The 16,983-nt window shown below is 30.4% G+C and overlaps 1 protein-coding gene across 5 annotated transcripts in view; it reads left to right on the top strand.

Moving 5' to 3' along the window:
- Window positions 1-16,652, top strand: part of LOC105478796 (glutamate ionotropic receptor kainate type subunit 2) — a 705,430-nt gene extending 688,778 nt beyond the window's left edge. For 2 of the 5 annotated variants that reach the window (XM_011736429.3, XM_071096678.1), the window contains exons 15-16: window positions 1,884-2,134; window positions 14,928-16,652. In XM_011736429.3, coding sequence (XP_011734731.1) covers window positions 1,884-2,134; window positions 14,928-15,092 — 416 coding nt within the window. In that variant the 3' untranslated portion in view covers window positions 15,093-16,652. Of the gene's footprint in view, window positions 1-1,883; window positions 2,135-10,498; window positions 10,586-12,393; window positions 12,526-14,927 lie in introns of those variants that run through there. The other 3 variants (XM_071096677.1, XM_071096679.1, XM_071096680.1) reach the window with 3 other exon arrangements.
- Window positions 16,653-16,983: the final 331 nt, after the last annotated feature.

Raw genomic sequence — 16,983 nt, 5'->3', positions numbered from 1 at the left:
AGTTATGCTCCTCAGAATATGCAAACATTTGCTGAGAGCCTATTATTTGAAAAATGAGAATTCAGATGGATGGATGTTTCTTTAGTGTGCTTTAGTGTTTATGCTAATGGTATAGATACTCATCTGCATTAGATATTACATAAGTGATATTTTTGTTAATTCGTTGACCAGAAACATATAAAAATAATGAAGCACATGCATCTTTCTATATCTGTTAGATGGATGGATGGATGGATGGATGGATGGATGGATGGATGGATGGATGGATAAATGTGTGAATGGACTGATTGGACAGACAGACAGATAGATAGATATCCTCCATACAAAAAAGCTTGTAATGTATTTAGGAAAACAGGCCATATCTCAACAAGTAAATAATAATACCAGGGAACCTAGGCTGAATGCCCAATAAGTGAGTGATTAAGATAGAAAATAGTATAAGCTGGTCTAATATATTGAAATCTGAAGTGGTTGAGGTACAGAATTTACATTGCACATTCGTGTTAGATTAGTATTTTAAGAAGAGCTCAGGGGAGACACTGAGAAGCAGAAATTCCCCTAGTATACTTGAGAATTATTGCATAATGAAAATAAAATATTTGACTTCTAATTATAGGAATGGGCAATGCCCCTATTTAGGAAAGCTGTAAAAAATGTAGACAAGCCATAAACTTCTATAGCTTCTGAGTAGAGAAAAGATTATGTTAAAGAAACAACTCTTCAGTTGGGTTTGGTAGATCTTCATTTCTCAAACTTTTTCAACAGGTTACTTACATTCTATGATTCTTGTCTTTCTACTTTTACATTGCCTACTCTCACTAAAAGATGTATAGATGTGGACACTTTAAATCAAAACAAAATTACAGGCAATGTTGAATACAAGCTGAAATGTTTAGTATTTTTCCGCAAGCAGGAAAACACTATGGGTGAATCTATACACAAAAACTGGAATGTGCAGTATAGTGTCTTAGGAAAAAGATTACATTTTAGAAGCAGGCTATTTCTAGGTGGGAGAAAGCAATAAAACCAATCCTTTGGAACAGATGTAGAAAAATGCGTGTGCTTCAATATTTTTGTATGTTTCTGGTCAACAAATTAGCAGATATTACTTATCACGTAATTTCTAATGCAGATGAATACCTCCATTAGCATAAGCAATATATTTTATTTATATTGTTGCCTCCACCAGAAAAACAAAACAAAACAAAACATTGTCTCTGAAAAAATAAACTGATAAAGAAACAACGCCCCAAATTTTTACAGTATCAGGCTGTGTACCCCTTGATTTATAAATTAAATTGCCATAATGATTTTTAAATTATCTAAGTCCATGCAACCCATGACTTCTATTATGCACATCACATAACAGATACTAGTGACTGCTCATGATCACCTAAGTAAAAGGTACCATTGAATACAGCTTATTAGTAATTATTCCCTTTAATTACTGCATTTAATCTTGGGAAACACCTTTTTCCACAACTTTTCTGGTCTAAAAATAGAGATAGCTGTTTTATCAGTGCTCTGGTTTCAGTGTAGAATAAATTGTAGATATGAATGAAACATCTTTGCACTCTATCCCTTTTCCTTTGTGGATCCTTTCTTACTATTTTACAGTGCTGTAAACTGAGTCCACCTTTTAGGAGACATATTGTTTCTTAAAACAAAATGCATTTAATTCCTCATTATCTAGCAAGGCTGTCCACTGTAATGATCTTGTTAAACGTCTATGTCTTTTTTTCCAGTTGTTTTTGTCTTCTGAAAAAAACACTGGCACACTTTGAAGCATTTTGAAAAATCTCTGCCCTCCTCTCATCTTGCTAACCTTTAATTATGAAATTTTGGATTCCTTGAAATACTTAACATAACCTCTCCTTTCTTAGGTTCTCCATATCGAGACAAAATTACCATAGCAATTCTTCAGCTGCAAGAGGAAGGCAAGCTGCATATGATGAAGGAGAAATGGTGGAGGGGCAATGGTTGCCCAGAAGAGGAGAGCAAAGAGGCCAGTGCCCTGGGGGTTCAGAATATTGGTGGCATCTTCATTGTTCTGGCAGCCGGCTTGGTGCTTTCAGTTTTTGTGGCAGTGGGAGAATTTTTATACAAATCCAAAAAAAACGCTCAGTTGGAAAAGGTAAATGTTACTTGTTTACAGTTTAAATTTAAAACAATTTTTGTTGTTATATTAAAACACAAACCAGAAGTGTTTTTATGTTGCCAACTAATGATAATGCTTAGAACTATTGCTCTAAATTGTCTTATGTCATTCATTATGTAACAAAATATTTTATTTTGTGAAATATAGTATATTTCACAAAAAGACTCATAGTCACCTTTAGGATTTTTTATTTAATTGTAATATAATTAATTATAGTCAGCTTCAGGAAAAATAGCTGTTTCTACTCTTATTACAGACTTAAAAAAACTTCTGTTGCTTGAGTTTAGTTTGAGATACAGTTTAGTGATGAGGTTAGTGATGAGATACAGTTAATTAAGTGAGTAAAAATTGGACACTGTAATATGAAAGAAAAAATACTCTGCAGATTAAAAATGAGGTTTTATATACAATATGGGTTAACAGTTTCAAGTTAAAGAGTAAGTTTTTATCTGAATAGCTTTAGTCCAATACATTTCTAGTTAAGAAAGATGTTAACTTTCATTGGTGAAATTATAGGTAATTTTCTACATTAATGAGTGTGTGAAAATATTATAGTTTCTTTTTGCCATTTAATAGTATTCTTAATCAATTCTTTGGTTTTTTTGTACCAGAGTCCTTCTAAAAATATGTATAAACTTCAAAAATATTGAGTCTATTGCTATATTTTGCATTTTAATGCAGTCATTTGTAAAATGCTTTTTGTATTATCCTTGAAAAGTTGGTCACCTCATTCAGATTCTGTATTTCTAGTGCTATAATTTTCTCATTTCTGTAAATACGAGGAAGACTAGGAAAATAACTCTTTCAGATGCTACATGATACTGTTTGTATGCAGATTTATTGCTCTGGATATGATGAAACCAACAGTATAAAGCCTTCTAGTACATTATTTAATCTTTAGTATGTAAACATCTCTTTTGTTTTTGATAAAACTCACAATATTTTAGACTTAACTTTAATCACTGTGGCAGAGTGAGATGCTACAATCTTTAATATTTAAGAGGTTTATGAACTTGTATTGGTAAATAAAAAGAGCAGAAAAGTGGTATCTTGAAAATGATGCCATACAGGAATACCAGGTAAATATTTTTTCTAATATTCATTGAAGTGTTTGTACCTTTAGAAATATTTTTTAAAATAAAAATGCTCCTTTGTCTTTAATAACTTACATCATATTTATCCTTCCTGGAATCAGAATTTTGGATACAGTATTTCTATATTTTTGCCTGATTACAGTACTTGACACTGAGGAATGTTATCATAAATGTATATTTTTATAATCCCATTTTGTCTATGACTAAAATAACCAATTAAAATGTTTGAAGAATTCAGAAAATAACATGATTTGTTTTCACAGAACATTCAGGTTGTTATTTCTGCTGGCTTGGCTAACTCAAATATTGGTTGCATTTGTGTGTCTAAGTACACTTTTTATGTAATACTCATTTTTATAGTGTCATTTTATAATGAATTTTGAAACTAAATCTAGAGCTAACCAAAGAATAAATATTAGCTCATTAATTACCATTTTCATTATAATTTGTCAATAAGTGTGATATTTAATGCATTAATGTTCTATATAAGAATGAAAATCATAGAAGAAATACGTGTTTTCTACTTGGAACCTCAAATAATCCATATGTAATAATTTTCAAGTTATAGCTCAGTATTAAAACAAATTAGTCTCTTGATGATATGTGGTATTCTACTGTACTTACCTCTATGTGTCCCGTTCATTTGATTTATCTAGGCTGATTTATCATTGATGTATCTCTAGTGCAATTTTGTTTTACAAGTATTTGGTCAAAACAAAAACAAAGGATATGAGGATTTAATTTTGTAATGTAATGTGCTTCATTGTTATTGTGAACAAGTTTAGTTGAATTTTTCAGATATTATCCAGATCTCGACATTCTGTGGATCTATATGACCCTCTAAAAATTAGAAAAATAAAATTAATGTACCTTTTCAAATGGAAACAATGAGGCATTAACATTGCACTAGAAAGAAATAACTGAGTAGATATTACATGAGCATTATAGTCACTCCACAATGCTTTGCACACTGTCTCTACATAGCTGCCACAATAAAATACAAATTCCTTAAGTTAGCAGATGAGACCCTTTCACAGCTGTCCCTGTCCACTGCTGTAGCTTTATGTTTTGTTCCTTTCCAATTTGCACCTTTACTACAGCCACATTACATTTTAACTCTCAATTTCCCAAGATTATACTCTTCCTTTTGACTGGAGCAATTCTTGTCTATTATTCTACCTTGCAAACTCTCACAAACATTTTATATTAGGCATTTAAAATGAAACATTAACTTGTCCAGAAAGCTTTCCCTAATCAAAAGATATAATGGGTTTGGGCACAGAGCATAGCTTGTTTCTAAGAAGTGGAAGTAGGTTTTCATTTCCTACTGCAATGAAAAAAAATGTGACTCATGTATCTCATCTTTTTACTTAGTTTATTTCAGGTACTGTCATAATCTAAAAACATGTATCTCCTTTTGAGAAAGCTGGGAAGGTATTTTGCCCATGTCAAACCATTTCCAGCATTAGGTCTAGATATCTTCACTCTGTGAACCCCTAAGCACATCTCCATTATCCTGTTGACAGTATTGTATTCACATTTGCTGGTTTCTGAGTGTGGGTGCCTTTTCACATATTAAATTCTTCTTGCCTTTAGGACAAAGACCTAGTATTTTTTGTTTGTATCTCCAAGGCCTCAAATAGTGCCTGGTGGCATAATATCTATCTACCTACCTACCTATTTCTCTGTTTACCTACCTACCTATCATTTAAATTAAGAATGAAGTTGATTGCAGTAACTTTTTTTTAAAAAGTATCATAAAGAAACATTATTTTTCTATATATTCAAAACGATAAATAATCATGAATTTAATGGAAATGATTCATTTTATTTATTCTGATAAATTAGGTTCTTGGGGCTCAGTTCTTCATTTTTCTTAAGAAAATTTAGGTTGGTCTATATGGTCTATATGGCTGTTTAACAAGTTACTTAATTTATTAAAATTAGTCATAAGATAGTCCTAGATTTTATCATATGTTTGAGAACATACAGAAATTCAGTTTACTTTTACTTATCAAAATTGTGTCTTTAGCCTAGATTTCTTATATTTCAAAAATAAGGTAAACACTTGTGAGATCAATTATTTACTCAATAAATATTTATTGATAAATAAATATACAGTGAATTGTGTTTTGCCCATTGAAGGAAAGCACGAATGTATTGGAGACTAAAAAGTTTGTCAGATATATCAGATATATATGAAACTTAGTTGAATGTGAACTTTGTGAATAAAATTTATAAATAATGAATATCTTTCCATATTGTCTTACTTTTAATAACAGTGATAAAATTATATTAATTTATAGGTGAAAATAAAATGCCTTTTATAATACATATTATAAATACTAGTGAAAACAAATAGCTCTTGATAATGATAGCCTTTCTTGTAAGTTGTTGGATAATTAAGATTAATAGGCAAATGTTTCACACTTTTAAATGAGGGCAAGTTAAAAATAAAAACAGAAAATAAAGCTGAAATATGTGGACCTTAAAGCATTTTAACAATGGAAATTGCATTCCTTTCAGATAACCACAAGATGGTGTATCATAATTTTTATAAAAATGGTTTTAATTGTGAAGTATATGTTAATGAATCAAGGACACATTGCTTTTTATTTATTCAAACTTTTAAAATACTTAAAAACTTTTCTCATCTGAATGTGTCTGAAAAGGTAACTAATCACCACATGCATTTTATAATTATTTTTCTTTTTGCCTTACATCTTCTTTGATTTTAAAGATATGTCTACTGAAGTTTCACTGAGAAAGCAATCCAAGAAACTGTTGTATATCTGAGACAATTATCCCATTTTGGGTGTATGGATTTGGTTGAAAGGCCTTGTTTCCCTCCTCTAAGACTTACTTCTGGCTATAACAAGCTGCTTAATATACTGAATTTCGTTTTCTCTGGTAATATTTATAATATATTGGCTTTGTAGGCAAGAATTATTAGATACCATAATAACTTTAATTTTTATTAAACTTTTATAACATGGATTATTAATGTTTAAAATTATGCATTTCGTAAATATTTGAATATGTCTGCTTTTAACAGACATACATAATTTTTCTTTTTTTAGGTTTTCAGCCAGAACAATATAACTTCTATAGTTTGATCTCTTTATGTGTGTTTTGTATATAGAAATAATATTTCCCATGTATTTGAAAATGTATTTGTTTATACAAATTGTTTTTATTGAACTGTTTGAATATAAATTATTGAGTTTCCTGACATAAAAAAATCTTAAGATGAAGCCAAAAGCACTCCTTATTTTTTAAGTGTAAACTAAGTAAATATGTCTCAGAAATATAAATATATATATTATTGCTCAGATAACTGAATTTGTGCACTAAGGGTCCCATCTTGAACACACATTGTTGTTGTCTTTAAAATGGTTAAAATGTATTTTTAAATCTATGTGATATTGTTTTTTAGGACATAGTCTACTTTGGTCAATATAGTTGTTTCTATTATAGAACACTGGCAAATTTTACCTAAGAAAATCTCTAAATAATTATATTTTTATGGTGCACTGATAGTTCAAAAATATTTTTTGAGGGCACATAGAATATTCTTCAGTGTATAGATGAATAACACATTTGGAATATGGCTGTAAATCAGAGTAGTAGAAGCACAAATGAACAAAACATTTCAATCTGGGGGATGATGAGAACAAAATCAGAGGGTTTAGTTTAAACCCGCAAGACTAGGGATCCTATTTGAAAGGTTATTTACAAGGAAAACACGTAGCAAAGTCAACTAATTCTGTGTTTCATGGAAACAGAAGAATGAAAATAGGTTGTTCACAGATACCTACGTATAAGCTGCTGTTAAAATTTTAAATAATTAGTTCTAACAGGAGCAATGCTTTTTCAAGAATATACTTTTTGGGTAAGGTATAGGAATGCAAACAGTGCTATGAATTATAAGTAAAAATTTCATGTCAATATTTATGTTTTGCCCAGTAATGCCTATTTAGAAACTATAAGATAGCTATACTTTTTTTATTAATTGCATTTGATGTAAGAAATTTTAGCTGCATTTAACTTTACAGAAGTTAAAAGTTCTAAGTAAATTTTCAGTGTAAAAAATTATAGTTGTAAAGCATAAATATATAATATTTTTTTCTTAAAATAATTTCACAGCTATATTGACTAAAGTGTTGATTCTTGTCAGACCTTATGTGTTAATTTTTTAACTTGATCTTTAGAAGTTAAAAAGTATAAATAAACTTTGGGCAAATGTCCATTTTTTATTGTTTTTTTTATCACTGCCTTTCTTTGAGAACTGTCTTTCAGTTTCCATTAATGACCTATATAATGATTAATCGAATGAATTTTTAAAATGTCTCAACATACAAATATAAAATACTGTACTTTGAAATGAGGTGCCAATCTTCATTTTGCTTACTGATCTACTTCCAAATCAGCTAAAGGGTTTTCAGGTCTTTTGTTTATGATAACCCATTATCTTTGTATCCCCATAAATAATTATTCTTAATTAAAATTATAGCTTATTAATTATACCACCTTATTTTTATAAATGACTTTAGTTTTTAAAGTGTAATACTACATTTGAATACAAAACTACCCTAAGAGCCATGTAAATATTATTATCTATATAGTACAGATGAGGATAATAAGTATCTCAAGGGTCAAGTTGTTTTCCAAGGTCAAAGATGCCTAGTCTAAAAGTGTTTCAACCATATCAAGCTGTACAGAATGGAGGCAGAATATTTAACTATTCTTCTTTCTCCTTGAGTTTTCACTAAGGAAATATATGGATTAGGAGGTTGAATTAGATAAACAGATTATGGGTTTCAGTCATAAGCAGCTTAATAATTTACTTTCCTAGATAGTAAGCATGAGTTTTGGAATTAAAAAGACTTGGAAACATAACTTTGTTTAACCTTAGATAAAAATTACTTAGCCTCTCTATTCTTCTTTTTAAATAAATAAATGAAGCAACGAATAAACAAATAAGTTATGAATCCATAATAAAAGTGTTTTAAGAATTAATTAAGATAGTTAATATACATAGAGGGTTTCTTTGCACATAACTGGCTTATAACAAGAAGCTCTTTTAAAAGTAATATTATTATTATTTGTAAAGCTGGTACATTTTAACTGCTGCACCTTATGAAAAGAAAGTTTTCTAGCCATTAAGCATTAGTTATTTGGATGCTACTATTAAAAAAAATAGTATCATTATGACTACTAGCAAAAATGTGATGATTAATATTACTTTTTCTTAAAATGCATTTTCCAGCTATATTGATTAAATTTGTGTTGATTCTTGTCAGACCTTATTTATGTTTTTTTTTTTAACTAGCTTAAATAGGGGAAATTTTAAAATGTATAATGATCCTCAATTTTTCTCTGTCTCATTGTATTTGCAAAATACAATATGAAGATATTAGGTAACTGTTTCTGTTAGAGTAAAGGTTTCTGAGAATATTTTAATATTTGATTATGTTTATCATTGTGAAATAATCCAGGCTAAAGCATAACATGATTTCTAATTTAATTCACTAAGAAAGATATGTATTTCTTTTGCCCTCATAATTTTTTTCTGTCTGCTTTATAATTTAGTATTCAAAAAACTAACAGTTAGTAAGAATAAAGTCCAGGTAAAAAGCTCAGCTGAGAATGAAATCATTAATGAGGCAGGCTAATAGGAGAAAGCTTTCATAGATGGAAGTTAAGATAATAGAGTTCCTGTCTTAGCTCTGAATCTAGTTAGATATATAACTTGATTTTTTAAGTTTTAATTTTTGCTAGCTGTGAAACTACAGTGATTAATCAATAGGATCATAAAAGATGCTACACGTAAAGTTTCCTTTGACTGCTGAATAGCTTATGTAAATAACAAAACATTTTAAAAAGATAGCTGCTCTAAAATTGAATATCAAGAACAAGGTTGTATATATTTTTTAACATGAATGATTTAACCAGTCATTTTCCATATTTCATTGCTTCACTGTTATATTCATATAGCCTTAGGTCGATTCACACTTCTGATGTATAGCATTAACTGTTTGATGTTTTTAAAAGGCTGCCAATCAAAATAGTTATATTCACAAGAATAAAATCAATAGGTCACATTAAATGACATTTATTTTTGTTATTTAACACGCCAATATCATGTAAAATACTACATCTTATATCCTATAAATATTTTATTCCATCTTAGTTATTATTATCTAAGGTGGTGGAATTTTCTGCAACTAATCACAGTGACTGTTCTGATTTGCTTCCACTACATATGACCTGCCATTCTTGGGCAAATGGCCTACAGAATCAGAAATTAATTAGAGAGTGTCTAAGAATATATATTGTATATCCGTAATTAGTTAACAAATAATTTAAATGACAAACACAAAATAAAATTTGGTTGATATGTACAAGAATATATTAGACCATTGAAGTACAATGGTATCTCATAGATACCATTGATAGGAGTAGCTCAAATTTTGATAGGGCTCCAAAGAGGATAGGTAGAAATTGTATGTAGAAATGGCTAGGAATCATTCTGAATGAATACTAAGATATCATTTAGTTATTTTATACTATCAAAATTAAGCTAGCAAGATATACAAAATAGGATTTCCTCCTTAAAAATAAATACTAAATGCAAGCTTGAAAGTAACATATTTTGTGATATTTCTTGATCAATGAATACATATATTCAAAAAGAGCGATGAGTATGAAAGTTAAATCATGCTGATTATTTTTCTTCAGATATTGTGTTTTTCAAAAATAAATATATTGCTAAACATAATGGTTTTAACTTTACAATGAAGCTACATATGTCAATGATCAATGTGGAGCATGATTTCAGCTACACTTCAAATATAAAAAAAATCTATGCTTCTCCAAATGCTGTCACATCATCTTATTATAAAAATATATCTTTTAATTAGGAAGTCAAGCTATTTAGAATAAATTTTCTGTAACATCAACAATGATATTCTTGAAAACATTTACCTGTGGACTATTTATGTATTTTCTTATTACATTCAAAATACAAAATAGAGCTCTTTAAATAAAAAAGCTCTATAAAAAAAGCAATGTAAATATGGCCAAGTTCATACTATCAAGATTTACAGATCTACATTGTTTCAAGAATTAGAGATGTGTAAATATAAATTGACTCATTAAATATAATGAATTTTATTAAGAGTTTTACTAATTTAAATGCAATTATACATGCTAACAGCTCAAAGATTTAAATTTTCATTTTCAGGAATCTTCTATTTGGTTAGTGCCACCATACCATCCAGACACTGTTTAGTAATCTTTTGAAACTTACTAAAAGAGGTTTTTAATAATGGTTAGTATCCTTGTGCCTTTCTTTTTTCTTTTTGTAGTCTGTTATATTAACGTGGAGAAACATTTTTGTTGTTGTTTTCACCCTGAGGAACTTACCTTATTTAATGACACAGTGTGTGGTTTTCCACCCCTAAGGAGTGATTTTAAAAAGCAAGATAGTTGTTTTTCTCTTTCTTCTTCCCTCCAGCTTTCCTCCTCCTCCTCCTCTTCTTTTCTTGCTTTCTTGCTTTCTCTCTCCCTCCCTTCCTTCCTTCCTTCCTTCCTTCCTTCCTTCCTTCCTTCCTTCCTTCCTTCCTTCCTTCCTTCCTTCCTTCCTTCCTTCCTTCCTTTCTCTTTCTTTCTTTTTCTTTCTTTCTTTTTCTTTTTCTTTCTTTCTTTCCTTCTTTCTTTCTCTCTCTCTTTCTTTTTTTCTCTCTCTCTCGCTCTTTCCTTCTTTCTTCTTTCTCTCTCTCTCTTTTCTCTCTCTTTCTTTTTCTTCTTTCTTTCTGCTTTTCTTTTCTTCTTTCTTCTTTTTTTTAGTATAACCAGGGAAATGACTGCCTAGTACTTGGGTTTTGAGACTTATTTCATAGTCCTATAAAAAGATTTAAAATAAATTTCAATCATTATATAAAGTATAAAAGGCAATTTGTCTCTATTTAATGATAATACACTAGAATTTTATTTAAAAGCTAGACATGATAAGTTTTGGGCAATGCACAGCCCAGGGAAACAATTATATTTCACAAAATGCTGTGTAGTTTCAGCTTTAGAGACTTATATAAATCAAGATACGGAATTTGCCTTGTAAACCTCTAAAAATAAAGAAAAGAATGTATATTTGCTCTAGAACCATAAATGAACAGTTCCTTATGATATCATTAAATTTGTTTAACTTGCCATGTTAATTGTAAAATCTTGCTCAAATCTAAAGATTATCAAGTTTTATAATGGGTTAGAATTATTCTATAAATGAGAAAATAACCTATTGTCTCACAGTAACTTTTTGAATAACCTAAATAGACCTATTTTTCAGGTAAACTTACATTGATAAATAACAAAAGAGCTGGCAAAATTCACCTTATTCAAAGAGAAAATTAATAAAATTTGTATTTTATCATTATGTAATCGAGACCATAGATTGACTTATGAAAGATTGCTTGATTAAATTTTTACTTTCTAATGACTTTGTAAGATAAATAAAGTCTATGATGACAATGATGATTTACATGTTTACAATTTTGAGATAGTTGTAAAATTTGTAAATATAATTTATTTAAAACAATTTCAAATTATAAAAGATAATACTATTCTGGTAAATTGATTGGGATGGGCTTTTTTTTCCAATATATATTTTATATTAGTCAGCAATATAAACTTAATATCATACAAAATTGCTTAAAATAGTTTTAAATGTTCTTATTTGTAGTCTGAAGGAAGTATGGGATACTAAATACAGAGTTTACCTCTTAACTTTCTAGAAATAATATTGAGTCATTTCATAGTTGAGCTTGTATGTACATGTGTAAGATTTTTTCCTAAGAAAGTTAGTTGCTTAGTCTACTCCCTTACTATAGGCAAATTATTAATTAACATTTATTCTCTATTCTGTTTTGAAAGTAATGTAACCAAAATACCTGAAAATTGAGTTTGCCAAGAAGAAGGTGTCATAATTTTTTGAATATTTGGGAAATTTATTGGTTTTAAATGAAGGCTTATTTCAAACAATTCAATGTTATTCACGTCCTATAACAGTTTTAAATGTCAAGGGGATCAAGTTTTGACCGTGTTATGTCATCTAATTAATTCTTCTGTTAAATGTTTCAACAGAGAGCCAAGACTAAGTTACCTCAAGACTATATATTCCTCCCTATTTTGGAGTCAGTTTCCATTTCTACAGTGTTGTCATCATCACCATCTTCATCATCATTATCATCATGTTCTTAATAAGTACACCTAATAGTAGGTATTAAGCAATGAGAAACACTGTTTCCGTATACTGGCTGTCAGGTGCCACATAAATCCTTTAATAGAAATATAATTCATGAATTGCAGAACTGCATAATTTAACACATAATACATAATGCATGGCAGTGACTCTAGTCAATGGGGAATTCACAAGTCATATTTAATCATCACCCATTACAAGTGCTAATATATTAATATTTTTATTAATTTGATGTTATTAAACAAATGCTAAAGTTTTGCCTAATTTTATTGGGCAAAATTAATTGTATGCAATATATTTTCACTAGCCTTCTAAACCTGAAATGTTTTTAAGCAATTGAATTAGAAACATTGTTCAATAAGAATTAAAATATTAGAGTCCTGTGTAGCTATTGTTGTTAATTCAATCAACATTTAAAGAGCTTATGTGTGTACAAGCAGTGCCATGAGAACTTGATCTCTGCTCTACACAGTTCAGGGAGAGAGATACATAGAGCACCGACAGGTCAGACAGAAAAACAGGATAATGAGTGGAAAATACTGAGAGGATAAAACAAAATCAAGTTGTGAAAACAAAATAATGTGCCTGGTCAAGTGGAAAGGGCTCCCTAATTAAGTTAAAACTTGAGCCATGTCCTGAGGTAGGGGATAAAATTGGGATGATGTGAAAGATGAAAGAACTCAGCAGGGTACCAGAGCAAGGAGAAACAAAGGGAAAATATTAATGGAAGTCCCACCAGTAAAAGGAGTGTGAGGAGAAAGAGAGAGAGAGAGATGGAAGCAGTGGGGAAGGGGAAGAAGGCTAGATCAGAGAAGTTATGATGGAAAAAAAAATAGATTTTAGTTTGACTTGTATACTAAAGGAGAAAATGCTATTAATAATTGAGATTTTAAAAATGGATTGTTCTGGAATTGTGAGCCTTTACAGAAGAGAAGCATAGATGTAGAATTAGGAAGACCATTAAGGAAACTCTTTAAGGAGACTATCAAAGAAAAATTAGGATATAGCCAGAGATTGACAGAGAAAGTAATAGATCAGTGTCAAAATCATAAAACTGGATATATCTGGATATGTTGCTGGAATCTCAGGTGTGAAATGTAGAAAGTTATCCACCCTCTCTCTGAATCAGTTTTCTCTGACACACAGATAACTAATTAATTCAAAGTGTGTTTTGGCTGGCACAAACTATTATGCAAACTTTTTTTAAATGTAAGTTAACATATAAAATTGCATGTATCATATACAACATGTTTTGATGCATATATACATTGTGAAATGGTTAGATATGTCTAATTGGCAAATTCATTACCTCACATATTTATTATTTTTGTAGTGAGAACACTTATTCACTCTTTAAGCACTTTTCAATAATATATTATTATTAACTATAGTGGCCGTGCTGTGGAATAGAGCTCTTGAAATTTTTCTTCCTGCCTAACTGTAAATATATACCGGAAAATGACACACATATGGTCTTAAATATTTTCATTATGTTTCTTAGAAACAGTCTAAGTGGATAATCAATAAAGCAGCTAATGCACAAATAAGTCTTCACATGTATCTCAATCAGGTGGGGAGAGAGACTAACAAAATTTTGTTTCATATGTGTGACTCTACAATATAAATTGTGAGGATCTGTAACAATAAGCCCCAGATAAACCGAGGTTCTAGCAAATCTATTTCCAATGAGATGGGAACTAAGACAAAAACAACATAGGGTCATATTTTTTCTCATTTGATAAATTATCAACTCTCAGTTATCAAGCTAATGATGACAAAATGTTAATATTTATTTGTAGGTGTCTAACATGCTATAATTTGTCATTTCATGATTAAGTCATATTTGTTTGTAATCACCGTCAATGTTTCTATAGGCATAATCACAAAAAAGACATAATGAAATGCCAGAAATTGTTTTCCATATTTTATGTCTGTGTGAGTGCTATTTTTGTTTTGAGATGTACAATGAAGAATCAATGTTCAAACAACATTTGCATATCTCATGTTGTGATCTGAAAAGTAGTACGATTTTTCTATTTTTTTATATCAAGAATGGGTTTCTTGTATACAATTGTCATTGTATTTGAATTTTAAAGTAGACTTCTATCTCATGCTAATCAATTTTATGTAATGTCATAAGAACATTTTATTTAATATATGTGTAATATATACATTACTAGCTTGTTGTTCATTTCAGTATCGGGTAGAGATTTTCTTTAGTCTACTTTTATAGAATATTTAATTATCATGGGTTGAGTGTTTAGTGTGACAATTTGTTATAACTTTAACAATGAAAATTTTCATACCTTCAAGGATGTTATGTGACAAGTCTGTTGAGAATGATTTTAATATTGATCTTGGACAGTTACAGTTTATGTATTTTTGTAATATTTAATTTTTCTGTGTTCTTCTGTAGAGGTCCTTCTGTAGTGCCATGGTAGAAGAATTGAGGATGTCCCTGAAGTGCCAGCGTCGGTTAAAACATAAGCCACAGGCCCCAGTTATTGTGAAAACAGAAGAAGTTATCAACATGCACACATTTAACGACAGAAGGTTGCCAGGTAAAGAAACCATGGCATAAAGCTGGGAGGCCAAACACCCAAGCACAAACTGTCGTCTTTTTCCAAACAATTTAGCGAGAATGTTTCCTGTGGAAATATGCAACCTGTGCAAAATAAAATGAGTTACCTCATGCCGCTGTGTCTATGAACTAGAGACTCTGTGATCTAAGCAATTGCAATGATCAGACTTGATTTACAAGCATCATGGATCAACCAAGTTACACGGGGTTACACTGTTAATCATGGGTTCCTCCCTTCTTCTGAGTGAATGTTACATGAGCATTTTGTGGCTGGTTTCAAATGCAGTCCAGTGAGAAATTACAGGTTCCTTTTGAAGCTCAACTGTTGCCAGGAGATGGAATATCGACGCCCAACAGGGCAACCAATCAAAGTGTCACTAAGAATACAAATATTTGGAATCAGCAAAAACTGTAGTGTTACAGAACAGTACAGTCTTCTGAACACCCAGATCATAGAGGTGATGATGCTACTAGCCCCCAACTACTCAGTATAATTATTGTCTGAATACACAGTATATGTTTATAGGATGTGAAAAAATGTAATGCAAAACAAATTTGAATCCCATGGCAGTTGGAATATAAAGCAGATGTTTATCACTTATTTTCCTTTTTTTCTTTTCCTTTTTGTTTTTTTTTTTTTTTTGACAGTCTGTGTCTCTGATTGAGATAGAAATGCCAATTTTTAAGGCAATAATGCTTTTCTTAAGTTCCCTAAGGCAGAAGATTTAACATGCAACTCTACCATATCCCTTTCTATTCCCCCAACACCTTTTCTCTAACCTCCGTATCCCAAATAATAATAATAATAGTAATAATAAAAACAGTTGGTTCAGTGATTCTGAATTAAAAGGATAATGTTTTGCAATCTTTAAGTTGTAAAAAGGGCTGAGTATTGGCTGTGTGGAAGACTAAAGCTTTCATTCTAACATTCAGACATAGCAATCCAAACCCTGTTCCTGCTGTAAATGAACTTGATGGAGCATGGGCAGATCTCAGTGGTACGAGAAAGGGGACTGGTCATCTATAGAAAAATCTGTGAGAGAACTTGGACATGGACTGCATTTATCAATACAGTCACAATGTTAAATGAACAAAATTCTTGAACAGTTTTTTTTCAAAAAATGTTCAGGTTTATTTGTGGAAATGCAAGATTTCTATGAAAATAGTTTTTGTATGGAAATTTTTGTAATACTTTTTATCAACAAAACAAGAACATGTGTTCCTGTCAGGGGTGTGATGTCAAGCATGAATGGTAGTGCGTGTGCACCACCAACGTTTGGTGAAAACTATTTTTATCAAGAGAAAAGGAATCATAGAAGAGAAATATTTTCAAGTTAGATAATATAAAACCTAGGTGCACTACCACCACTGCTTACCATGCCACACCCCTGGTTTCCACGAGGCTGACAACATACTGTAATGAACAATTGTGTGTAAAATGGTAAAAGACACAGACCTCTTGACAACATTGTGATAACAGTTGAGTGCACACAGTTTGCTGTTTGAATCCAATGCACAAAATTAAAAAAAATCATTAAAATTATGTTCATTTTACTTTCAGCATTGTCTATCATTTTTCTCTTGTATGTGTAATGAATGCACCATACACCCTTTACATTAAGAGAAGCACACATCCTAAACATTTCTAGGTCCTCAAGGATGGCCACTTCGCAACTGCCTGAAGACAAGAAGAAAAACACTTGTGGGAGGACCTACTCAGATCTGGAAAATGCTGAACTGGGATATAAAAAGTAATCTTAAGTTCAGAGCAGTTAAAATAAGACAAATAGTAGTTCTAGAGGTGACAGACATGATACTACCTTTTCTATGAGTGAATATTGACTTTGTACATTAGGTTGTATAAGACTATACAGTGATCACTGAAATTTAA

The sequence above is a fragment of the Macaca nemestrina genome, chromosome 5, assembly GCF_043159975.1.
Source record: "Macaca nemestrina isolate mMacNem1 chromosome 5, mMacNem.hap1, whole genome shotgun sequence".
Taxonomy (NCBI): Eukaryota; Metazoa; Chordata; class Mammalia; order Primates; family Cercopithecidae; genus Macaca; species Macaca nemestrina.
Note: the sequence above shows the minus strand (reverse complement) of the source record. Positions and strands in the feature narration are given on the sequence as shown.